The following is a 24,059-nucleotide window of genomic DNA, read 5'->3' on the forward strand; positions in this document are numbered from 1 at the left end:
ACAGTGAGCGCTCTGCGAAAAACACGGCTGAGATCAGACCAGACCTACGAGAAGGCATGGATTCCAGGCATCCAGTCCAGCTGAAAAATCATAGAACAAAGGCATTGCATGAAAAAAGCGGGTTGATGAGAGCGGAGCTGCCAATCAGTTGTCATATTGCAGACCGGGATTGCGCGGTGGCGGCGGGCGCGGCACAGCCAAAAATTGCAGATGAGACAGAAGGATTGCACCGCGAGGAAGAGAAAAAGAGGAGATGAAAGAGTCGAGTAAAAACAGCGAGGGAATGCTCGTATTTATAGATGTTGGCGGGCCCCGTCGGCGCGCAAAAGCAGCCAGGCTCGCGCCATGCCTGTTCGGGCGGCCGCTAAACCGCAACGGACCGCACCAAACCTAGAAGGGACGACGCTAAACGCGACGCGGAAAACGGCCCCGCTTTCACCAGGACGAAGATTATTAAGCTTAAGAGATTGTATTGACTCTTGAATGCTCAAAATCATTATATTATTGTTTGATGCATTATCAGTGGTAACAGCAAGCACTTGATTTGTGATTTAATGCTGGTGAAGAATTTTAAGAACCATCTCGCCAAGATTAACACCAGAGTGTGTCCTAGAAAGTGGTTCGAAGCCAAGAAGGATCTCTTAATACTCCCACTCCTGATCAAAAAAGCAGCCTATCACAGCCATAAAGGCCTGTTGAAATGGAGATGTCCAACAATCTATTGCGAGAGAAAGCTTTGCGTCCTGAGGGAGCTTCTGGAGAAAGCCTTGTTGCTGCTCTTTTACAAAATCCTGTAGCTGAGGTTGGATTGTCTTTGCGGAAGGGATTACTGGATGTATTGGTGCAAGTTGTGAAAGGGAAATGACCTCATGGAACTCGGGGTGCTCGATAAACTGAAAGGGGAGACATAATATAGCAAGAAGTCGAAGAAGCTTCCACTCCCATACTTCCTGTGTAAAGACTTTAGGTTCGGAGGGTGTATTATACGCCTAAGAGTATCCACTAATATCAGTACATCTATTGGTATTAATTACAGTTAGACAGGACATACCGCCTTTGCTAGGAGCTACTTTATATTTAGTTTTTTCGAAGAAGACTTCCGACAAGTTGGCCCAGAGATATGCTTGTTAAGGAATGATATTCCAGAGCAGCAATAAGCTAGATGCTTAAGAACCTTATAGCATTGGTTACACATAGCACCAGGTTTACCAGTTTTACCATCAGCCACTTGATTGAATTGGCTCCAGCAACTGGCTGTGTGTTGATAACTTTAATTAATCTTTTTCTTCTTCCTGAATTCCATGTTCAGCCACCAAGCAACAAACTCATCCTTTGATATATCGGAGAATAGAATAAATATTTTTATCCGCCCAGGGCCAACACGCATAAGTGTATCGGGAATAGAGAGTATAGGTAATGGAGTAAGAAAGCTGGAATTAGACCCCGAGTCAAGGGTTTGTTGACTTCCTGTAGGGTCAGGAGTACTTAATTGTGTCTCGTTGGAAAAGGAGAAGTAAAGAGGATCAAGAGTATCCTCTTCATAAGCTGAAGAGGAATGAATATCAGAGAACTGTGCCATTTTAGATGTTGTTAGAAAAAAGCTGCCTAAGTAGAAATAAAGAAAGACTCACAGAAAATTTTGTAACTCATAGCAAGCTGAATTAGTGACTAACCTAGGGGTTTAGATCTATCACGTCGCGGACGCGGAGCTAATAGAAACCTGTAGATACATCACATTATAGCCCACATACTCTCATATACCTACTATAATTGGTTGAATATCGAGGATCGTTGAGGGTCACCCGCAAATAGACCCTCGAAACCTTTGAGATTGAAGGGTGATCGAGTTAAACTTACCAGCAAACCTCGATTCTTTGATTTCAGTAAGACACTATAGACTTCCCAAGATTGAAGGAGGGATTATAGCCTAGCTACATATTAACAAAGAAAGGGAGCCCTTTTTGGACAAGAGAATAAAAGTTTTATTAAGTAATCCCTAAAGCATTCAGAAAATTTGCGAATCCATTGTCGTAGAATAGGAAGTACTGTAGTGTTGAAATATATATTTCTACAACTGGATGTAGTATTTTCCCACAACTAGATATTTAGACCCTCTAAAGAGAGTTTCATATGTCTTTACGTACTCTAATATTTATAATACAGAGGAATTCCTTAGAATTTCCTTCAAGTTTTTGAATCACTTTAGGAATCGTCGTCGTATTACCCAAGACAGCGTTAAATAACGGTATTTTATTCAGATTAATCAGCAATTTTATGCATCCTATTTAGGCAAGGTCGCTAAAATTTATGCAAACGAGGGACCCTACGAGGGTTGAGGGTCGGGTGAGGGTAACACACCTTGGACCCTCACCTAGTGCGGGTCATGCCGAGGGTCTGGATTTTGGACCCTCGCGGGGGTCATGCCGAGGCCTAGGTGCAGATGAAGGTTGTTTGATTAGCTAAGCTGATCCAGCCAATCAGACAGATGAGATTTATCAGCCAATCAGAGCGAGCCACACACTTGAGAAGGATCCACTGTAGGGGGTTAAAGACGTCTTCTACCTTCATGGTACCTAGAATAGAGCAAGAATGACAACAAGGATCAAGGATTCCATACTTTGCATAATTTGATAAGTTGAGATATACCGCTAAAGATTGTTACGTACAATCCAACACAATCTGCAATTGAAAATGGGCCGCCTCAGTCATGTCTTGATTCACGGAGAGTGCCGAAAATAAAATACTGCTGCAAAAGAGCCCTGCAAATAATTGACGATCATTAATTCCTCTAAGCTCGTGCAGCCGAAATTCCCATGCCACAATCCGCTGAATAAGAGGTAGGAAATACACCGCAGTCTTTGTGCGGGGTTCGCAGTCATTTCACGGTTAAATGGAGAAACATCCAGCTCAAATCTTTTCCTACATCTTATCACCTAGTCCTCATGTTCCAGAATTGGAACCCTAAGTGATGATTCGATCTATTTTCCTGCTTAGCCTTCTGCGCGGGCTTCTTGCGCATGGCTTTCCCGCTGCTAGTAGTAAGCCAGTTGTGACACTAGACTATGCCACCTACCGAGGTACCCGCCTCAATGCCGGGGTTGATCAATATCTGGGGATGTGCTTTGCCGCGTCTCCGGTAGGAGAATTACGATTTCGAGCCCCGCAGGACCCTCCTAAGATGTCTGGAATCCAGGAGGCCACTGAAGTATGTCTATGACTCCTGTGTGTCCGCATATTCTAATTTTGCTGGCAAGTTTGGTCCGTCATGTGTTGGCACAAATCAGAATGTTACTTCTTCCCTGTCAGAGGATTGCCTTTTCGTCAACGTGTTTACACCTTCCAGTGCAAGTACTACCTCAAAGCTCCCGGTATGGGTTTATATTCAAGGTGGCGGGTACGCGCTCAATTCGAACCAAAATTACAATGGCACTGGGGTAATAGAGAACTCTGAGTACGGCCTGGTGTTTGTGAATTTTAATTACCGGGTAGGTGCTTTGGGATTTCTGGCAAGTGAGCAAGTTCGGAGGAATGGGGATCTGAATGCAGGGTTGCTTGATCAGCGTAAAGTTCTCAGATGGGTACAGAAGTACATCGTTTTGGTAAGCTTCATGTAGTCTTTAAATCGAAGAAACGAGGTGCTAATAATTGTATTGAGTTTGGCGGAGATCCAGCGCACGTCGTTATTCACGGCGCTTCAGCAGGAGCTGGTTCTGTTGCGCACCATCTCGCAGCTTATAATGGACAGGACGAGGATCTTTTCATTGGTGCCGTACCAGAATCAACTTTTTGGCCCACTCTACGGACAGTGAATGATATGAAGCCTCAATTTAGCCGATTCGCCCATGATGCAGGTTGTGGTGATGCTGCTGATACCATGGCCTGTCTTCGCTCACTCGATATCAACAAGATACAAATCGCTAACGTGGTTTCTGCCTTCCCAGATGGTCCAAGCAGTCCTCTGCCGAACTGGTACTTTCTGCCTGTCATTGATGGAGGCCTCGTATCCGATCAGCTTTCCCGTGCTTTCCAACAAGGAAAGATTAAAAGAGTTCCTATGATTGTAGGCGATGATACTGACGAAGGCTCTTTTTTTGCTATTAATGCAACCAACGAGTTAGATATTTCTCGTTTTTTCAAAGCAAATTACCCAAATCTGAATGAAAGGCAACTACAAGCAATCAACTGGGCATATCCTCTCATGCCCGCTGTCGCCGAACACGCAGAATACTTCCCATCAGCATCCGCAGCGTACGGTGAGAGCACGTTCACTTGTCCTGGTAACTTGATGGCCGGATCGATGGCATTTTATCTTGGGCCAAATAAAGTATGGAACTACCGCTACAACGTTCGAGATCCCACTTTGGTCGTGGAAGGTATCGGTGTCCCCCATACATTTGAGACTACTGCCATCTTCGGCTATCCGTATGCCGAAAACATTGACCCAGACACGTATGCACCTGGCGGTCTAAATGCAGCGATGGTACCTTTGACGATGAAATATTGGATAAGCTTTGTCACTACTCTAAGCCCGAATACTTCAAAGTTGAAGAATGCACCTGATTGGGAGCCATGGGGTGGAATCCCTGCAAGAAGATTGAAGCTGGAGTTGAATGCGACCACCATGGAAATAGTCCCTGAGTCTCAGAGACAGCGCTGTGAGTTGTGGTGGAGTTTGGCAAATACAATGCAGATATAAAGGAATAGCCACTATAGCTACTTGACAACTATTCAAACCCTAAAGTGCTTTCTATGCGTTACCTTCGTACGTATATAGATTTCCAATAGATATCTGATAACATGCCTTCAATACATAGTTTAATGAAACAAATTCTGCAAAAGAATCATCAAATGGCTCAGTATATGAATGCATTGTTCATGTAAACTGGACGCCCATATCAATATACCAGAATCCCGATGGTGCAGAAGCCGGTGCTGTGAAGGATGTGATCATTTCAGTATTGACAATCTGTTGTCCATCAGGCGATGTGATACGGATACCAATAGGTACATTGAAGGGTCCCGCGCCTTGCGGAACAACCCATGCCCCATATCTTTCTTGTGGTCTGCTACTTGAGTAGTTGGGATCGCGTTCGAGAGCTGTCCAGCCAGTCTGACCAGATCCCTGTACTTCAACGTTGATTACAGAGCCAACACCATTCGTGTTCACAGCGGACAACGAAAAATAATATGGCCCAGCTCCATCTCGTAACCAAATATAAACGTTTCCGGGCTTCGGGCACGGAACGCGTTTGTAACGAATAGGAATAACACCATCAGCCAGACTTCCATTTCCCTGAAGACGTCCCATCGCAATGTCGGAAAGATCCATGTGGTGACTATCTTTTGGTATCGGACAGCCATATTTGAAATCGATCTCCCCACAGTGATCTGCACCGGATCCGCCTGTACCAGGGTATCATCAGCTTTGCGGTCTTGCATCCTTCAAGAGGTTGGTAAAAGACTCACAACACCACTTTGCATTAGCACTACATGGGCAACTGTCCACAATCTCTAGATAGATGGGATCAGTATACCCATCCTCACCCACTGTATAATCAGTACCATCCGCCTTGGTGCGAATCAACTCGAAGCACTCGCCGCAGGAGAGATAGTTATCCGGGTTGCCCTCAGCCGCCAACGATGGCCAAAACTAATCATTGACGGCTTAGTAATAGAAAGGATGGACAGGCTAAAAAAACTTGGAATGCACTCAACTTGTGTGTAGTAATCACCATTTGGGGCAGCAAAGTTTCCCCGAAGCGTCACGTTGCTTGGATCGCGACAAAGTAGTGGATATGCCGTACAGAAAGCGTTACAAGTATCACCAAGCATTGGATCAGTCCAGTTCGCGGTAGAACTGCCCTTTGTGCAAAGGCCATAAAGTCCAAATCCGCAGGCCCCTCCACTAGTTAAGCCAAAATGCGTCGAGCGCTGTTTGTGTAGGTCAGTACCCTGAATGTTGACAGTGTGGTAGTCAGTGGTATATGGATATTTACACTGTAGTGCCAGCTTTCATCAGTACCCACGGTAGTTTGTTCGCCCCCTAGCTCAAAGTTAATACCATCTTCTTAATTTTTTGTGTGTAGTGCCACTTACACATAGTCCCTGATTTACACATAGAAGCGTCCGGAGAGCCACAGCCCCCGGAACAGGAACTTGTGCAGGATTCGGACTCGTTGTTAGACGTGCAATAATATGGACAGCAAACATTCTCCACTAAGGCCCATGCTCCGCAGCTACTTGAGTTTACAGCTGGATATGGAACTTGGGTGGCTGTTGCCGTGCTTAGAGAAGTTGTGCTCGTGTAAGATGAACCAGAAGGAACAAGAGACGTTACGGACGAAGGATTTGTCCCTGTTGGCGATGCAGACGAAATCTTTTATGGATTGTTAAACATCAGTCTTCTGAGTCACCACCCGATTATAACTCATAGTGTACATACCTGGGTTGTTGGAGTACACTGAGAGTAGAATGAGTTAAGCTGCGTACAGGTCGAACCGGTCTCACAGCAGGAGGGACCGCTGAAACCGCTCCCCCCGCATTGTGCCCTACATATATTAAATGATGTGATCTTGAGTATGAATGATGAGTTACGTACCATATCGCAGCACAACTTGCTTGAGCTACAGTGGTTGACCATAGCAGGCCGCTCCAGAGTCCCATGACAAAGATAAGAGTTGTAGCCATGTTGCCTGTGATAAAATTTAGTTTCTTACATAGGATATATTCTGAAATTTCTGGGCGAACTTCGACAGAAGTATGGACCGTAAATAAGTCACTCTCTGCAGTGAAATACTAATCCTTAATTTATAAACTTAATGGTAGGTATAGTTGGCAGGTAGTACTATATAGGATGTACCGTGGACTTTAGCCATAGTTCTCCGACACTCCGAGATGCAAGCACCTCGCCGATAGTCCGCTAGGGCTTTATGATTTCTTTGGGATGATACATTTACCGGTGGCGTTTGGCAGCACACCTTTCGTGACACTTGTTAAAGAAACTGTTTATTCAAGACAAGGCTTCGAGGAGATTGCAATGGCCACTAATGGATGTACGCTGAGAACTCCTTTTTACCTATTTATGGGGTTCTAACACAAAGTACATGGACGGTTGTAGTTCATAGGCTAGCAGACGTCAAGACTCACCGACTCTCATCGCGTGACGTCGCACTTCAGTGGGATGTGAAAGGAGAAGTACATCATAATGATTTAAGCTAGTGAGCTATTATGGGTGTTTTAAGCCATTATTTAAACACTCTAACTTCAACCAATATTTCGCGAAGCACGATACGGGCAAGATTACTGCTAGTCTTTTGAACCCGGGTTCCAACATGTACCTAGGTGTACATGGATCTCGAGAACTAGAATTCTTCCAAGCTTGCTTACAGAAACATGCAAAGATAGGAACTCCATCACGGCGCTGATCATCTCCTGTTAGGTAAATTGCTGAATAACCAGAAAGTAACCTGCAATAGAATCTGTGTTCCCTTAAACGCTAGCGTCTTTCTTAATTATATGCTCTTTTCTACGGTATGATGGCGTATACAGACTCGTATTTATCTTTGAAGTTAGGGCTCCTGTGAAAAGCCTTTGGGTATCTTTTTATCGAAGCTTGTTTTGCGGCTTTTGCCCCATTCGAAACATTCATCCAGCTGCGATACTTCTATAGCATACCACGGATAGGAGCCCTAACAACGTGAAGACCTAAAGAAGACAATATTATTTTGAAGGTGACCAAAGTAGCCACATAGAATTTGTGATACGCCGACACTATCCATACCTAGGTACTCGACCAACTCTTCATTTGAATACATCTATGGATATGATATTCCTCCATATATATCATACATAATATCGCTTAAATTCGTCTTAAATTTCCAAAGATACTTTTGTTCCTGCATTGGGATTTGAAGATACGCGCGGGTGCAGATGTACTTATCTTGGGCGTCATTTTTTGGAGCGTTGGTTGATCCATGAATGCAAATCAAGAACCCCAGTATGCTGGCTGCGGCTGGTTCGAGAACAACTTTTAATAACTGTAATGCTGCATTATATGGAGATCAGGATATTGTCTTCCCCGTCACCCGACAAGGGCAGCAATACTTCTCCTTGAAGGGCTCAAAAGATGGCTTGTGTCCTTGTGCTACGAGATCTTCAAACAGGAGTCATTAATTTCCGTTGGACGATCGATCGTGATCACAACTTCCCAAATAGGCCTTGGCTATACCGTATGGCGGATGAATAGTAATAGTTTTATCGAAAGCTCATGCCAATAAATTAAGAAACAAAGTAGTTTGCTGACTCGAAGAGGCCGTTCACTAACTTCGGGTTATAAGAAAAAAATTGGGGCATCACGATTAGTACCAGCTGTACCTAGGTATGAGAATAAATACATATGTTTGCAATAGCTGCACGCGAATTTGGTAGAGGCGTCTGTGTCTTCAACTACTAGATTCTTCTCTAGTCAAATGTGACACCATCATTTCTAGATAATCTTGAGCCCGAGGTATACTCTTCTCAACACCAACCACTTTGGCCGCATCGTCCCACAGCCTTAATGATACCATTTCATCTCTCAGCGGATCTCCTTCAAATGCTTCGAGTTCGTTACCGAGGAAAGGGCCTCCTTGGAATGCTAGTGACCTTTGTGAGGCGCTCGACAATGAATTGTAATACGATTTATTGACAGCCGTCAGATATCTATATCAATTGTCAACTGTCTATGTAATCCTCAAAATTAGGCAATTTTACCTTTTAGCTGCTACATGACTTTTTACAAGGCGACACACTGTCTCACTAAACCCAAGCGATTGTAGGTAGTGCGCACCAATCACCTCATGGCCAATACGTCCCACGTTATCGGTACCTTCTTCACTGAGCGTCATGCGAACTTCTTGTGTTGTCTCAAGTGGAACGATCTGGCCGATATCGTGGAGCAAAGCTGCTAGAACTAGTTCGTCACGAGCTCCTGAATATAATATCAATATGCGGGCTGCCTCGTTACGGTGGGGGTTGTCATAATCACCTGCTTGTCGAGCTTGGTGGGCGGCTTGCAGAGAGTGTTCTAGCTGACTGATAGACTCTCCGATGTAGTCCCCTTGTCCATAATTTTCCAAAACAGACAGGAGCGACTTTGCTGTTTCACGTGCGTCTTCCATTCCGATTTTGTTATGGGAGTTGAGGGTATTTGTCGTTCGTCCAAGGGAGCAGTTCACTAAAGAATTATTTTAGACTTGAAAAGATGACGGCGGATAGCATTCTAATTTATACCTTGCCCACGGAGAGCGGAGGAGCAACTTGGAACGAAGCCACCAATTTTTTAAGTCCCTAGGTAGGACCCCGATACGATCAATAGAAATGTCAGGCCCGATGATTTATTGCAAATTAGGCATTTAAAATCGCGTCTTTCTTATCATTGGCCGATATTATATAGCGTTACGTAGCTTTTAAGACGCATCCAGATATTTACGATATGAGGTTAGTTACAAGAAGTTCATTTTGCATATTTCCATGCATCAATGGTCAGCATCGGTGAACCATATGCATATCTCTCGCGTCCCTCGGCATAAGATTCGCTGTCTTTGCGCAAATGCGTCGCAGGCCATAGCTTGCGTCGGTCTATATAGTACTGGTTACGCAACTCGCCTTCAGAGACAGAATTGTACGTCGCGTAGACGGCCTTTCGGTCTCTTGCGCTCCGATTGGCACCACTGCGGTGTGCCAGATACGATCCAAATACCAGTATATCACCTAACAACAATCAATATACGGATCTTAGTATAGCAGAAAGAGGTACCATACCAGGCTGCAAATTGCATGAAACCCACTTATGATTATCAACCCAGTCAGATTCAATACAGCAATCGCCTCCCAGCGGAATCGTGTCTAGATGGCTTCCCTGAACGACCTCGAGCCCGCCGTTCTCGCTCGACATTTCATCTACAGCGACGAGAATTGTAAGATGTTTGATATTTTTGACGTGCGTGTACGCATTGGCATCAATATGAGGATCAAATCCACCTGACAGATATTGTCAGAACTCCCTCACATGTACGCTTTCTCGGTTTCACGCTGCTCACCACTTCCGGCAAGCTTATAGTTGATTTTTTCCTTGAACAGAACCATTTTCTCCCCGGCTAGCTGCTCTAGAACACTGGTTGTGCGTGTCCCCCGAAGAAAAGCATTGAAGCCAGTATGGGTATTGGCGAAATTTTCGGTACGGCAGAGCACCCTCCTTCCATCGGCATTTACTTCCTATCATGCACCTTACATTTCAGCAACGAACTCAACCAGTACCATGCAACCAACCTCGTATGGCATCCACGGCACGTCTTCCGTTCGGGGAAGGTCATAAATCTCCTGTGCCCATCGTTGGAGCCGCAGTGATTCTGATTCCGAGAGGAAACCTTTGATGAGCAGATAACCCAGTTCTTGGAAGGATTGAAGTTGGGACGCTGTGAGGATATATTCTGAATCGTGTTCCATTCTCGAACGACTACACCGTGATTTTCTACAGTCTGCGACCTGCTTCGAGGTACAACAAGTATTCGTTCAGTCACTTGCGGAGAGCACTTTCATGGTGGATTTCATGGCGACTGGTGGTCGGAGCGAATGCCGTAATACACGCGACCTGTCTCCCTACACGTGGGATCTATGCAGCTCCATATATAACGTAAAATTGCTCGTGAGCTTCCCCTCGGGACACTTTCATATGAGGGGTGGTGTTTGGATGTTGATCTTTGATCAAGGCACGGCGTCGGCCAAAGTACTTACTTAGCCGGTGCCTAAGGCTCTGAGCCAGTCGCCATCCAGAACAGGCAACACGTGCCCTAACTTGTGCCTAAGGCCGAGGTACTCCATTCTTCGTTCGTTTATTATTTTCTCTCCGATAACAATATTTTTTCGTGATATTAACTGACAGATCTCGGCGAGTGCTCCGCTGCGACTCGTCTAGATCGCGTCTCTTCACTCCATATTTACACTAGCCTCGGGGGGTTGCCCGAATGTGTGGTATCTTCATGAGATGAAGCATTTCACATCGTTGAGACAGAGAACACACATGGTACAAGTGCCTTTTGGGATTGGATCCAGAAGTCATAGTTAACAGATGTTCACGAATGAAGTGGATCAAGCAGATCTAGACACAACAGGAAGACCCAATCAGCCCTGGAGACACATTCGGCCAGACGACCGGACCTACCTAAAATAAGTTGGAGATGGCTAAAGTCAGATAAAGCTTATTCAATATCGGAAGACAAATCCTAGGTAAAGGGATTTATGTAGATGCAGCAATTACAGAATATATATTCATTCATTTCCCATGTCGACAAAGATTCGGTGGCTGAGACACTCGGATTTCCCTTGCTCTCCCTCTCCGTCTGCTTCGACCTAGCACGCAAAACAAATAGCAAGCCAAAGCACCGCTATGGAGCAAAGTTCCACAGAGATTATCAGCGACGACAAGCGTCACGCAGCGGAGACGGTCAAATCCTACTCTAATGAGAATGATGCCGAGATCCAAACTGTTCGCAAGAGCAGTGCGCTCAATGTCATCGTATCCGGGTTGGCTTTGTTCAGTGATGGCTACAATGCACAAATCAGTGAGTTGCGCTCACTTGACATGAGAACCCAGAGTCAAAGCTAAAGTGTCACCTCTCTTCTCTCCGTTAGTCGGATACATGGAACCATTTTTTTCAGTGCTGTCAGTGCTATATCTACAGGCTAATATATTTTGTCGTGCAAGTTTGCTAACATATCATCTATCCGCTCAGCTACGGCAAAGCCATGTCACATACTATCAAGTCCCGCTTGTCCAACTCTTATCTAATTGGGGAAATATTCGGTATGCTGTTCTTTGGTGTCTTGATTGATCGCATGGGCCGCCGAACCGGTATTGTTGCAGCCACTGCCTTTTTGGTATTGGGTATAGTGCTTGCCACAGCAGCCCATGGTACATCCGACTTGGGGTATAGCATCACACTTTCTTAGGAACATTTGGAACCTTTTGCTGACATAGTGTCCCAGTATGTTTTGGATGATGATCGTCGCGCGAGGTATCGCCGGTTTTGGTGCAGGAGGCGAATATCCAGTTTGTGGAACAAATGCGACAGAAGCGAGCGATGAAACTTCCCAGTTAAGGACCAAGCGAGGTTTCCTCGTAGCGTTGACAACAGATTTTGCTATTGACCTTGTACGTGCTCCGGATGAACAATGCTTCGTTCAGGTTGGTACTTGTTACTTATTTCATCTTCGGCGGCCAGGGTTTTGTAATTGCAGGCGTGGTAGCCTTGATTGTGCTTGCTTGCTATCATCAAGAGACGTCAGCGGGAGTGTGGAGGGTATCTTTTGGACTCGGCTTTGTGGTATGTACATCATGTCGGAGAAGTCGGTTATTGCAATTCCAAAAATTTCTGATGCGATGCGTGCAGCTTCCCGTTGTCATTTGCTTCTTTCGACTTCGCATGATTGATTCTACTCAATACCGGAAGCATAACATAAGGTCTCGTTACCCATATTGGCTCATATTGAAACGTTATTGGAGACCAATGCTGGGTACATGTAAGTCATCTCCCTTCCTTCTTGGAGTTAGAACCAGCGTAAAATCTAATGGCTGCTATGCTCAGGTCTTGCATGGTTCTGTTACGATTTTGTCACTTATCCTTTTGGCATATTTTCGTCTACAATTATTAGCCAGCTGAATCCGAATAACACCACAGTGCAGAATATTGGATACGGAGTAAGGATCCATGATTTTATAAGCGTACCAAAATCTTCACTAACCGATATAGACTGTTGTCAACTGCTTCTACCTCCCGGGTTGTATTGTCGGAGGCTTCCTCATGGACCGTATCGGAAGAAAACAAACCATGACGCTTGGTTTCATGCTTTGGGCAATTTGGGGTTTCATTCTCGGAGGAGCGATCCAACCCATTCAGACCGTGTTCCCTCTCTTTGTCGTGATGTACGGAATTTTCAACGCCCTTGGCGAGATGGGCCCTGGAGTAGCAACTTTTTTATGCGCTGCGGAATCCTTCCCGACACCTCTCCGTGGACATTTCCTTGGTTGGGCAGCTGCCGTTGGTAAAGCCGGTGCTTCAATTGGTACAGAGGTCTTCACCCCGATTCAGAATTCCTTCTCCTCTACGGAAAAAGGCCAACAGGCTGTCTTTATCATTGGATCTGCTTTCTGTGTCGTTGGGGGATTGATATCTTGGTATTTTATCCCGGATATGTCACGCGAGTTAGAGACAGAGGATGCCCGCTTTAGGGTCTACTTGGAAGAGAATGGGTACAGATATGAAGGTGGAGAAATTGTTTCTAGCCAACGTACATCGTGAGGCCGTATGGTGTTGTTTGGATGTCACTGTTTTGTCAAGCAAGCTAAGGTAAGCATGTTCAATAGGTACACGGAACTACCGTTTAGGGTTCTTTAATAGTGGCTCCTTGTAGTTGCCAGTTAGTCAACATATCTCAAGATCAACTTATTTCCCCGTCCCAGGTCCTCAGTGTAGTAGAGCATTCCGCAGTAAAATTTCGATCCCTCTTAGATCTCCCGGTGTGGATTTCATGCTTGCCATGAGATAAAGCACGTTTCCAAGAACTCTTGAGTGCACATTGAAACTCGAGGTACCGCTTGCACCAAGTGCGAGTTTCTGTTGAAGCCCTCTAGCTGCGGTTGATGTGTATCCTAAGTGGGAGATTAGTGATGGTGAATTTTTTGCAGCGCATCTTTCGCTTTAAACTGACCTGTTTGTCCAGATTCATCCAGCAACGAAATACTAAACACGCTACCAATTGCAAAGACGCTTTCTACATTTTCTGCGAGACTCAAATCTCGAACAAGTTCCAACGACCAGTGACTCCATACCCCTTGACTTGTCTTCTCGTTCGGTTTTGTGGTTGCAGTCCACTGTTTTTGGAAATGGTCCCAATCACCCTGATTCTCCATATCCATCATCATCCTAACCGACGTCTCGGCAACGTGACAGCCGATGGGATGGGCGGTATAACTGTGGCCATGAAGGAGGGCATCGCTTTTCTCACAGCTCAAGAAGGCGTCGAATATTTCCTTACTCGCCAGTGTTACTGCCAGGGGAATCAGACCACCAGTCAGAAGTTTTGCGTGAACGGAGATATCAGCATCGACGCCCAGGAATGAAGCAGATGTCCGTCGGCCGAGACGGTATAAGCCTGTGAATACTTCATCGAAGACAACTGGTACTCCAGACCAGTTAGTGGGTGTTTCCTCGGACCCTGAACTGGTTCCAAATGAGTTAGAGTGTGACCGCACCACATCCACCAGACATCGCTGGAAGAGAGGATCGCTATATTCGGGTTAACGGGTGTGCTCATTTGAATGATGAAAAGGAATCTATCACTTACGCAAAGAGCATCCCTCCGGCTCCTAAAATAATTGGTTCCATAATCAATGCACCAAACTTCAATCCTTTCTCGTTGATCAGCCTATCAAGTGTTTTCGTAATGAATCTCGTGTATCTCTGGCCTGAAGGAGACCTAAGCCTCTTATCAATATCAAATATCTCATGTAATGAGTCAAAATCTTCGCCAACACCAAGTTCTTGTTCGAGTACTTCTGGGACCGTTACGTGCCATCTGGCATTCTTCATTCCTATGGTTGGAAAGTCGAACCAAAATCCTCTTCCACGATACCACTCGACCTTTTTGTTGTATGTTGAGGGCTCCGAACAGTCCATTACACCGATGGTGTCGCCATGGTAACTTCCCTTCAGCCCCAGGATTTTGATGTCTTCTGTGGAAGAGTCCCAGTCATATCGTGCACAAGATGCCCGGAGAGCCATCTTGATGGCAACTTCCATTCCAGTACTACCGTTATCAGTATAGAATACTTTTCGCAATCTTCTATTTCCAAAACTTTCCAGAAGTAGTTCGGCAAGATCCAAGGCCGGTCTGTGAACCGTCCCGGCAAACATGACATGTCCGTACTTCCCCGCGGCATGTGCTGCTGTAAGAGCTAGCTCTGGGTTACCATGGCCCAAACCTTGCGTCCACCACGAGGCCGAACCATCGAAAGTTGACTGCAACACATTATCGTCTTTGTCTTGGTCGATATCTGCCGATGCCTTGTACGTCTGGAAATAATCGCCATAGGCGGACTCAATCACTGTTATGTCTCTTGGCCGTACTCCCTGGTGCTGTGTAAAAGGGTACCAGATAGCTTCGTTTGCGCGCGCAGCCATATTTTCTAAATTCTCAATACGCCGCTCGCACTTTTGTTCCATTTTTTGGAGGAAGGAATCAAGATCTAAACCACGTGCCAGTGATTCGTAATAGGCCTTCATTGCCACTTGGTCCTGAGTTTCAGTGTCAGGGGTAACGTTCCCTTCAGGACGTGATGGAGGTTTTGGGAAAGCCAAAAGTGGGATATCTCTCCTTGAGAAGTACATATCAAGATATTCGTGATTCTGATAGTAATCATCTTGAAACAAAAGCACGGAATGAACGTCGTAGCCTCTTAACAATAATGATTCGAACGCGGAGATTGAAGACGAAATACCACCAAGCCGAGAGTCAGCCACAAGGACAATGGGAAGCCTTAAAGGCCGATAAAGATCTGCCTGACTTGTTCCGTTGGGACCAGGTGAGTGGACACCTCCTGCGGTCTCGACAAGGGCATTTTTCAATCCGGCCCTAGACCAGGACAATAGTATGTTGTATATGGAACTTAGGATCTCATTATCTGAAGGTCGCTGAAAATGTCCATCAATAACATACATCCCCATGCTAGGTGAGGTAGAATCGCATAACTGACCTGTGTAGATTGCGCAGCAATATGTGGACTGACTGGCTCTCCGAACTGGTACAGACATTTCGTCAACACATTATTGTTGCCAACTGTGAACTGTCGCACATGCCTGAAGACGAAATTTAGACTTGGAAGATTGCAAATAGTTCCAGAAGAACAATCACCCACCTATCGTCCGCGTCATTCAACGAGCCAGTTGACACTGGCTTCAAAAATCCCACTTTGCTCTTCTCCGATAATGCCTTTACCAGGAGCGTCGACGCAATTGTTTTGCCAACATCGGTATTCGCGCCATATATTTGATGGACACGTAGATTGCGCCAGAGTGCCGCGCCGATGGGTGTCATTACTGGCTATCGTCGATTTGGAGTGCAGCGAGGGGAGTGATGAATTAAGTACTCCGTAAGACACAATTTACATTAGATGGCCTTCAATTCTTTTAGTACTGTTTCTCTCTTCCAATGTCTCGGCGGTTTGCAACACAGTTATTGAAAGGGTTAGACACATGTTTAAAAGTAACTGAAAACAGTGAAACACGGAAGAATACATACGGTTTCCGAATGCGGTGGTACCGTACAGTACTGTATATGACAGTACCAGATCCGGTATTCAAGAATGTCGAAATTGCCAAATGTCAATAGAACAAACTTATGCCCATTTAATTACAAACCACCCCATTTGCATAAGATAATAGGTGACAGACGCGAAGTATGCATTCATAAACCTGGCTGTAAAGTGTAAACCGTGGTGCGGTGAGGGTCGAAACGCAGCAAGCAATCTATGCATTGTTGAGCCCAACATTTATGGTAATGCCTGTGGGAAAATCCAATGTTGGGGGACGGTATTTTATTCAGTTTGTCTTGTTTTGAGCGTTACAAATAACGAGGTCCGGTTGACCGGGTATTCTGCTTACCATACATTCTGTACCATGTTCTATTGTAGGTCAAGGGCAATTTTCTTTGTAATATGAATTGTCATGTCAAAATGCTAGCTAGTAGCAGGTGATTCCTATAGGTATGTGACATGATGGCGTCTGCTTCTGACACTAATGTGCTGAGAGAAAATGGTTTCTTTGCTCGACTCTTTCCAAACAGCGTTGGACAAAAGAGAAGCGAGGTCGGCACGTCGGAGACTCACTGTCTCTCCAACCGCCACCGCTGATTTTTCGTCTAATGATTTTCTGTCGCTTTCACGATCTCCCCTCCTGAGGTCACAGTTTCTACAGAATCTGAACGCTTCTTACAGCAGTAGTTCTCCGAGCAAACCTCCGCCTTCGCTCGGGAGTGGAGGCTCTCGTTTGTTGGATGGTAACTCAAGATACGCCGAGGAACTAGAGAAATTCATTGCTGGCTTTCACAATGCATCCGATGGACTACTGTTTAATTCTGGCTTTGATGCCAATGTCGGGGTTTTCTCATGTCTTCCCCAGCCAGGAGACATCATCATACATGACGAATTGATACATGCCAGTGTACACGAGGGTATGCGGCTCTCTCGCGCCAGGGTGAAAATGCAGTTTGCGCATAATTCAGTATCTGACTTGGAGAGAGTGATAAAAAAGGCTACCAACGACGAGGCAACTCGGCATGCGTACAATGTCTTCATTGCCGTTGAAACCCTCTACAGTATGGACGGAGATACCGCACCTTTAAAAGATATCATTCGGTTGGTTGAAGGATTGTTTCCGAAAAAGAATGCATATCTGATCGTGGATGAAGCACACGCCACAGGGGTGTTTGGGTATAATGGAGCTGGAGTCGCCCAGGATTTAGGCGTCGAGGACAAAATCTTTATCCGGACACATACATTTGGAAAGTCGCTGGCGAGTCAAGGTGGTACGTTTTCGTGATCCTGAGACCTGTATAAGGAAAATTAGCTTACGATGAGGATTGTCCTATTTAGCAATAGTTTTATGTGATTCTTTAACCAAAGAGTACCTGATAAACTACGCTCGTACCTTGATCTACACTACGGCAATGAGTATGCCCTCACTGATAGCCATTCGCTCCGCCTATGAAGTGATGGCAGAAGGGAAAACACGATCGGTAAGGATTGATGCTAACGCGATTTCTGAGCCGCCATCTGATTAGGTGCATTCACAGTTACAATCAAATCTACAGTCTAATATCGCATACTTTCAATCACGCTGCGACGAATTGAAAGGCACCATTGCATCGTCACTCGTGCATATAGACTACAATGATCGATCGCCAATTTTCTCGGTTCGAACAAAAGTCCCACGAGAGCTTGCTCGGCATTGTCAAGAGCGTGGACTTCTTGTTCGACCGATCATGGCACCAACGGTACCCCTTGGAAGGGAGCGAGTACGTGTCTGTTTGCATGCTGGTAACACACGACAGGAGATGGACAGGTTGTTGAATACAATCAAACAATGGGCTGTCGAGCAACATCAGCCGATATCTAGATTGTAAGTATTAAAAAAAGAAAATTGAGGTTTCGATTCATTCACAATGTCCAACTGCCCAGGTGGAACTGTATTGGATCATCATCTAAATTGTAACATTTCTGGTTAAAATAACGAGCACTAAGGTCTGCAACGGCCAAGCCCTTAGAAGTCCATATAGTTGGAGAGTTCAATTCTATTTCACCCGTTATTTAGAACTCGTACGACTACGGTAGACTCGCGACATGTCTATAGCCTCGCTGCGACCAGTTCACTGTCGCTTTCTGGAATCATGGCCGACTTTTCGTTCTTCCCTCCCTTATCTTCAAAGCTCTTCATTGGATAAAACCCCCATCTCTGAAACATTTCGTGGTCTTGATCCCAGCCATTGCAGTCTGTCGTAAGCATCTTCTCCCCTGTGAACACTGCATTGGCACCGGCCATGAAGCAGCTCACTTGCTGCTCCTCCGACAGGTTGATACGACCAGCCGCAAGTCGCACGATGGTGGCAGGGAGGACAATACGTGCGGTAGCAATGGTTCGAAGTAACTTATCAAATGAAATCATTTTACGGTCTCCCAGAGGGGTCCCCTTGATGGGCACGAGAGCATTGACGGGAAACGACTCAGGGTGTGAGGGCAAGGTGGCGACAGTGTGCAGCAGTCCGATACGGTCCGAGTCCGCCTCTCCCAACCCTAAGATCCCGCCAGAGCATACATTGATACCAGCGTCACGAACGTTGCTAAGTGTTTGAAGTCGCTCATCATAGCTGCGTGACGTAATGATAGACGGATAGTACTCCCGCGACGTATCAAGGTTATGATTGTACGCTGTCAATCCAGCGTCTTTCAATTCCTTGGCTTGTTCGGAATCGATCATTCCCAGCGTAACACAGACCTCCATTCCCATTGATCGCACGCCAGTGACCATCTCTTTTATATTCTTGAGACTCGTCTTTCGGCCTCTCATATCGCGCCATGCAGCGCCCATACAAAACCGAGTACTGCCATTTTCCTTGGCGATTCTAGCCGCTCGCAAGACGTCCTCGACAGGCGATAATTTCGTAGCCTTGAGACCAGTGCTATATCGAGAAGATTGAGCGCAGTAGGAACAGTCTTCACTACAGCCACCCGTTTTAATGTTCATAAGAGTGCACATTTGGATAGCGGCAGGGTCATGAAAGCGACGGTGAACTATAGCCTGTAATTGACGCTAATTAGCTGACGTTTCAGTAGAGCCGAAAGGCAGAAGAATTCCTAGGCTATCAGAAGAGCAGATCACGACATACTGCGGCATGCGTCAATTGACTCAACGGAGTCTCATAAACTTGCTGAACTTCATCCCTTGTCCAACTAGTTCGAGGCGCTTGAGCGGCAGTGGCGTCTTTGACGACAGCTGGGGTTGTCGAGGACGTCCATGGCGCTGCCAGGGCACCTGTAGCAATTGATGTTGACGCGCTTTGGACAGTGCTATAGGATCGATTTAATGCCGGCCGAGCCAGTGGACGAAACACTAAAGACGCCATTCCGTGTCTGGTTATGTATGTGCTTCCACACGACGCTGTGAAGTTCTCGCCAACTTAGTGTGGAATATATGAACAGAATTGGGAAGAAACACTGGACAAGCAGACAAAGCAACAACAGAACAACGTCAGTTAGTGGTGGGCTGAATGGCGGGCTGGATCAATAATCCTACCGGCAGCAGAGCAGGGGTATTCCTCACGACTCTCTACCCAGCTTGACATGTACTTACACATGCAATTGCATACGAGAAACTCCCCAACCTTAACGATCTGCTCGTTAGATCGAAGGCACGGACACTCCCAAGGCCGCACTTAACCGTACCGAGGAGGATAGCGGGGTAGACTATCCTGAAGAATTTCAACGTTTTGTCTCAAGGATGGTTTACCGAGATCCCGAATCGGAATGCTCAGTGAGAAGCCCCTCGGGGTCTGCATTGATTAGAAACTGATGAGACTAACTAATTGGTCGCAGTTATATAATACCGTATCAGCGCCATTGCAGATCATGGTAATACCGTAATTGGTCTTACATTACACATTTTGTGTTATTGTGAAACAAACATCAAGTTAGTAACTAAGTTGGAGTTAGTTAAGTTAGGTGAATACTTGATTAGTTGTTAATAATAAAAGGATTTATTACAGATGGATTTGAAACCTCCTTCATGTTTTTACACTCTGTTTGTTTAATTCTGCCCTATTGTGGAGGCACAAGTTATAAGCCTAGTGTGAAAATGCCTCCTCTTGTATTATACTTATTACTAGCGTATGTTTGGGTACATACCCTTACAATCCCACGAGTGGCCGGTCCGACATTGACCCGAGATATCATTGGCGGTGGTCAAATTATCAAAATATCCAAAGATTGTTTAAAAGCAATGGATCTCTGTACAAAGATCTTTTACTTTTACTTTCTTGTCCATATCTGACACTTGGTTATAATAGTTAAATCAATAGCAATGCATATTAGTCTGGCTTATAGAACTGAAGGCATTACTGGACCTCTCTCCTCCATACCCCAAAAAATAGTGACAAAATGGGACGTAAATTGTTGTTCACTTGCAGCATAACGAGTATAACCAGTGTAGGAGTGCTCAAGCCTCATATTTCCCTTAACTTTCAAGTACTAAGCCTGCGCTTTCCCACTAGTGCTCGTCGTTGCATGGCCTCTGCCTCCTCATATTTTCCCATCAGGTAAAGATACCACCCGCATCGGCTTGTTATATTCGACATATTTAACAGGTCGTTCTCATCTAACCCCTCAGTGAAACGAGTCGTCTCTTTCAAATGTGGAAGGAGTATTTGACAAGATTTAGAAGATGCTCCTGGTTGGACTCACTTTGTTGAAAAAGCTCCAGGTAAGTCGATATGCTCATTCGAGGTGAGCGATTCGATATGCACCAGCTTGTGCAATTGCTAAAGGAATGCATTCCAGTGCCTTGGTAAGCACTTCTGCTTCAGTTCATACAGTTGGTCTATCTCAAGACGGGTTCGTAATAGGGTAAGGGCATGATTAGTACTCATCGGCTTCACTTGTATCACCTGACCACGAGCGCCCACTATGTTCCGTGCCACTATCTGATATCTGATTTCGTGATGTAGCTAAAATCGACCCGTGGGAAACATGAGGTAGGTGGTCCACTAAAGGTACTCTTTTACTAGAGGTGTTAAAAAATGTATCAATATCGTCTGTATTGTCTAGGACTATCGACCATCTGCCGTTCGTGTCATCACATAACCACTCATTGACTAACTGTAGAATGTTAGCTTTTGGATCATCCCGTCCAGGAACCTTCGCTACTGTTGCAATATCCCGGTACCCTTGCTCAAATCTCGTTGTATTGCTCGCGTGAATCCAGACTGTCCATGTATTAGCGCAGATTCTCGAACATGGTATGTATACTCGATCGCTATATGAGATTTTCTAGGATATATTTAGTTTTTGGACGTCATTTCCTCCCACAATACTCACCCTACACCTTCTAAGCCCACGAGTGCGGCACGTTTAGAAGTCCACCCACTACCTTCTTGAACAGCGTCTTCAATACTCATGATAATATCTTCTCGACCCACAAACATTTCGTCTCTCTCAAAGGGGACCGTTGAAGATGGCTTAGCATGACTTGTAGTTTCTGCTAAAAATCGATTCTCATCAGAACTGGTATAATAAAACTACAAACGATAATTAGAGGTCGCTCTTCAATGGATGGAGATCAACTTACGTGGCTGTTGCTGAAGACAGCCTTTGATAGGATGCCGCAGTGGCTACAGCATAGTTTTGCCATGCCTTATTCTTATGACTGTCTGCGTGATCGCAAACACCTTTGATGATAACACAAGGCAGGCTATCCCTCTCCAGCACCTTCCATCTCAAATCCAATCACACCCTCATTTTTAGCTAGTTAATCACGATGATCACCAGACTTCATAACAGAACTCGCTGACTTAATCATGCCAATGTGAATCATTGGTTGTGGGTTGTCAGTATTCAGTCGGTGTCGCTGCATCGCTGGAATACCAGATTAATTGAGACTAATTCGTTAAAGATGTGCACCCAATAATACCGCATGTACACGTGTGGTTGCAGGAAAACTGAGGAATTCAAACAATGTGACGCACGATTTGGCACGACCGCGAAATGCTCGCCTGTCAAATGGGAGGCATTAAACCCTTCTCTTCATATGTGCGCTAGGCACATGGTGAAGCCTGGTAAGGACGAGATGCACCGATAGGCTGAGTCTCGGTAAAGGACGGAAACGTCATGCCACACATCCTGGATGGCTTGAGCGGATATGCAAGGAGCGAAGGGAGAGGAATTGAGCCTGTGTTCTGGTAATGGTAGCTGCTCTGCCGAAGGATTCCTATCTTATCTGTGTTTTGATTAGTTATACATGCTATATTTCCGATTTTATTTCAAGTAATCAATTTTCCCGCACGGCTTTTCCATCTATGATCTCCCCACACTCTCCAATATGGTGTTTAAAGCTCTCCTCCGTAAATTTCCGTCGCCAATGAAGTGGTCGATTATAATGGTGAAAACCCCATGAGGAGATCCGTCACGAAGATCAAGAAATGGAGCTCGGACAATTGCCACGAAGCGTCTGGGGTTGGATGTATGTCCATTAAATTCATCTTCGGTTCTGGGCCGACGTGGAGTTAACTTTCCAGCGCCGGCTGTTTGTTGCGATTTCCTAGATTGGTATTTTCCCAATATCTCAAATGTCATCTCCGAGGTGAACTGCTCTAATGCGCTTGCGGAGCCGTGCACAGCAAATCCGACCTGTCGCGCAGCGCTATGATCGATAAACATAAGCCGATTACGAATTTTAATGCGACGTGGTGAGTAGCAACCGGGGATAGTCCGCATAGCAGGTAGACTTGTCAGGTGCTCACGACCAAGTCCAAATTTTCAAACCGCATCTGCTCGCCGTAGTGGAAGGAACTCAGTCTTCTCAGTGAAGCAGAGAAAGCACACGCGGCGGCATGTGAATATATACAGATATCCGCCAAAATCGCCGCAGCTCTCGCATTCGGCTGGACAAAGCTTCTCGTAAAGATCTTGGCATGATATCCATTTGCCAGTGCCAATGAAGTGAGGCCGGTGCGTACGTTGCGATTGCTTTGTATTGAGAAATTGAATCCACTACCTGCATAGCTCCGATTAATACGTCGAAAATCGGTTAAAGACTGTATTGTAAGTTGAGTGAGAACAATATTAAGTACTTCCAAAGGGAGCTGTCCCAAAGCTCCAAGCGTGAAGGTTGGCATGGGATGATCATGTCGTCCCTTGTCTAGATGACAAAGACTTCCAATATCGTCCAAGGTGTGATCTTCAAGGTTAGAAAAGACATATGTCAAGTCGTTTGTAATGAGTCATTTCCAAAGTGCCCGATTTCGATTCGAGGAAATACAGCTTGTGTTCCTGTAGGTTCTTAAATGTCGTGTTGACTTGACAGCCTAGGCGCTCGGGACAATGTTTCTCCGGTCGGCGCGCCGAAGTTCTCAAGTTTCAACCAATTGTGGATTTTCATCCATTGCCCCAACTATGGTTCAGGACCGATACCGTATGATGCATCACTGTCAACTACAAAGATATTGATAATCAGGCATCAACCACTCATAGAGGATGGGTCAATAAAAGGGAAGCATTGTCGGCTACTCAGCGCATGCTTATGGAGCGAGATGAACAGGTGAAGGCCGAGGAAGGCTCCCTAGGCCGGCCATCACCCTAGACGGCCGTATATGACCTGGTGCGATGTCCAGGCGCGTCGTGCCATTCGGGTCCACACTGTTGGCGAATCCAAAAGATAAGAAGCACTACAAGCTGAAGAGGTAGTCGAAGCAGAGAAGCA

General features: G+C 45.5%; 9 protein-coding genes across 9 annotated transcripts, besides 1 other annotated feature; 3 read left to right on the forward strand and 6 right to left on the reverse strand.

Moving 5' to 3' along the window:
• Positions 1-458: 458 nt before the first annotated feature.
• Positions 459-1,085: a mobile genetic element.
• A 1,811-nt stretch (positions 1,086-2,896) lies between these two features.
• Positions 2,897-4,696, forward strand: TSTA_023520 (carboxylesterase, putative; the record flags this gene model as incomplete). The annotated part of the gene is made up of 3 exons (XM_002479406.1): positions 2,897-3,205; positions 3,255-3,599; positions 3,656-4,696. The coding sequence occupies exons 1-3, from the start codon at positions 2,969-2,971 to the stop codon at positions 4,694-4,696; spliced, it is 1,623 nt and encodes a 540-aa protein (XP_002479451.1). The 5' UTR covers positions 2,897-2,968.
• Positions 4,697-4,873: 177 nt separating this feature from the next.
• Positions 4,874-6,687, reverse strand: TSTA_023530 (swollenin, putative; the record flags this gene model as incomplete). Its single annotated transcript, XM_002479407.1, has 7 exons — positions 4,874-5,403; positions 5,467-5,650; positions 5,716-5,931; positions 5,997-6,043; positions 6,097-6,376; positions 6,443-6,548; positions 6,599-6,687. 7 exons carry the CDS (start codon positions 6,685-6,687, stop codon positions 4,874-4,876), a joined length of 1,452 nt encoding a protein of 483 aa, XP_002479452.1.
• Positions 6,688-8,441: 1,754 nt separating this feature from the next.
• TSTA_023540 (uncharacterized protein) lies at positions 8,442-9,158 on the reverse strand (the record flags this gene model as incomplete). The annotated part of the gene is made up of 2 exons (XM_002479408.1): positions 8,442-8,700; positions 8,752-9,158. 2 exons carry the CDS (start codon positions 9,156-9,158, stop codon positions 8,442-8,444), a joined length of 666 nt encoding a protein of 221 aa, XP_002479453.1.
• A 335-nt stretch (positions 9,159-9,493) lies between these two features.
• TSTA_023550 (uncharacterized protein) lies at positions 9,494-10,485 on the reverse strand (the record flags this gene model as incomplete). Its single annotated transcript, XM_002479409.1, has 4 exons — positions 9,494-9,750; positions 9,802-10,020; positions 10,080-10,254; positions 10,309-10,485. The coding sequence occupies 4 exons, from the start codon at positions 10,483-10,485 to the stop codon at positions 9,494-9,496; spliced, it is 828 nt and encodes a 275-aa protein (XP_002479454.1).
• A 940-nt stretch (positions 10,486-11,425) lies between these two features.
• TSTA_023560 (metabolite transport protein, putative) lies at positions 11,426-13,337 on the forward strand (the record flags this gene model as incomplete). Its single annotated transcript, XM_002479410.1, has 8 exons — positions 11,426-11,600; positions 11,671-11,701; positions 11,772-11,966; positions 12,025-12,190; positions 12,261-12,362; positions 12,429-12,558; positions 12,624-12,736; positions 12,789-13,337. 8 exons carry the CDS (start codon positions 11,426-11,428, stop codon positions 13,335-13,337), a joined length of 1,461 nt encoding a protein of 486 aa, XP_002479455.1.
• Positions 13,338-13,358: 21 nt separating this feature from the next.
• On the reverse strand, positions 13,359-16,131 carry TSTA_023570 (onanonoxo-7-onima-8-eninoihtemlysoneda; the record flags this gene model as incomplete). The annotated part of the gene is made up of 5 exons (XM_002479411.1): positions 13,359-13,687; positions 13,747-14,324; positions 14,383-15,718; positions 15,787-15,893; positions 15,953-16,131. 5 exons carry the CDS (start codon positions 16,129-16,131, stop codon positions 13,503-13,505), a joined length of 2,385 nt encoding a protein of 794 aa, XP_002479456.1. The 3' UTR covers positions 13,359-13,502.
• Positions 16,132-16,847: 716 nt separating this feature from the next.
• On the forward strand, positions 16,848-19,375 carry TSTA_023580 (aminotransferase, putative; the record flags this gene model as incomplete). The annotated part of the gene is made up of 3 exons (XM_002479412.1): positions 16,848-17,619; positions 17,687-17,829; positions 17,887-19,375. The coding sequence occupies 3 exons, from the start codon at positions 16,848-16,850 to the stop codon at positions 18,214-18,216; spliced, it is 1,245 nt and encodes a 414-aa protein (XP_002479457.1). The 3' UTR covers positions 18,217-19,375.
• Positions 17,998-19,825, reverse strand: TSTA_023590 (biotin synthase, putative). Its single transcript, XM_002479413.1, has 2 exons — positions 19,477-19,825; positions 17,998-19,388 (listed from the first exon to the last, which is right to left on the reverse strand). Exons 1-2 carry the CDS (start codon positions 19,711-19,713, stop codon positions 18,438-18,440), a joined length of 1,188 nt encoding a protein of 395 aa, XP_002479458.1. The 5' UTR covers positions 19,714-19,825; the 3' UTR covers positions 17,998-18,437.
• Positions 19,826-21,220: 1,395 nt separating this feature from the next.
• On the reverse strand, positions 21,221-22,163 carry TSTA_023600 (uncharacterized protein; the record flags this gene model as incomplete). The annotated part of the gene is made up of 3 exons (XM_002479414.1): positions 21,930-22,163; positions 21,680-21,879; positions 21,221-21,617 (listed from the first exon to the last, which is right to left on the reverse strand). Exons 1-3 carry the CDS (start codon positions 21,990-21,992, stop codon positions 21,221-21,223), a joined length of 660 nt encoding a protein of 219 aa, XP_002479459.1. The 5' UTR covers positions 21,993-22,163.
• Positions 22,164-24,059: the final 1,896 nt, after the last annotated feature.

Source organism: Talaromyces stipitatus, genomic scaffold (assembly GCF_000003125.1).
Source record: "Talaromyces stipitatus ATCC 10500 scf_1105507295541 genomic scaffold, whole genome shotgun sequence".
Taxonomy (NCBI): Eukaryota; Fungi; Ascomycota; class Eurotiomycetes; order Eurotiales; family Trichocomaceae; genus Talaromyces; species Talaromyces stipitatus.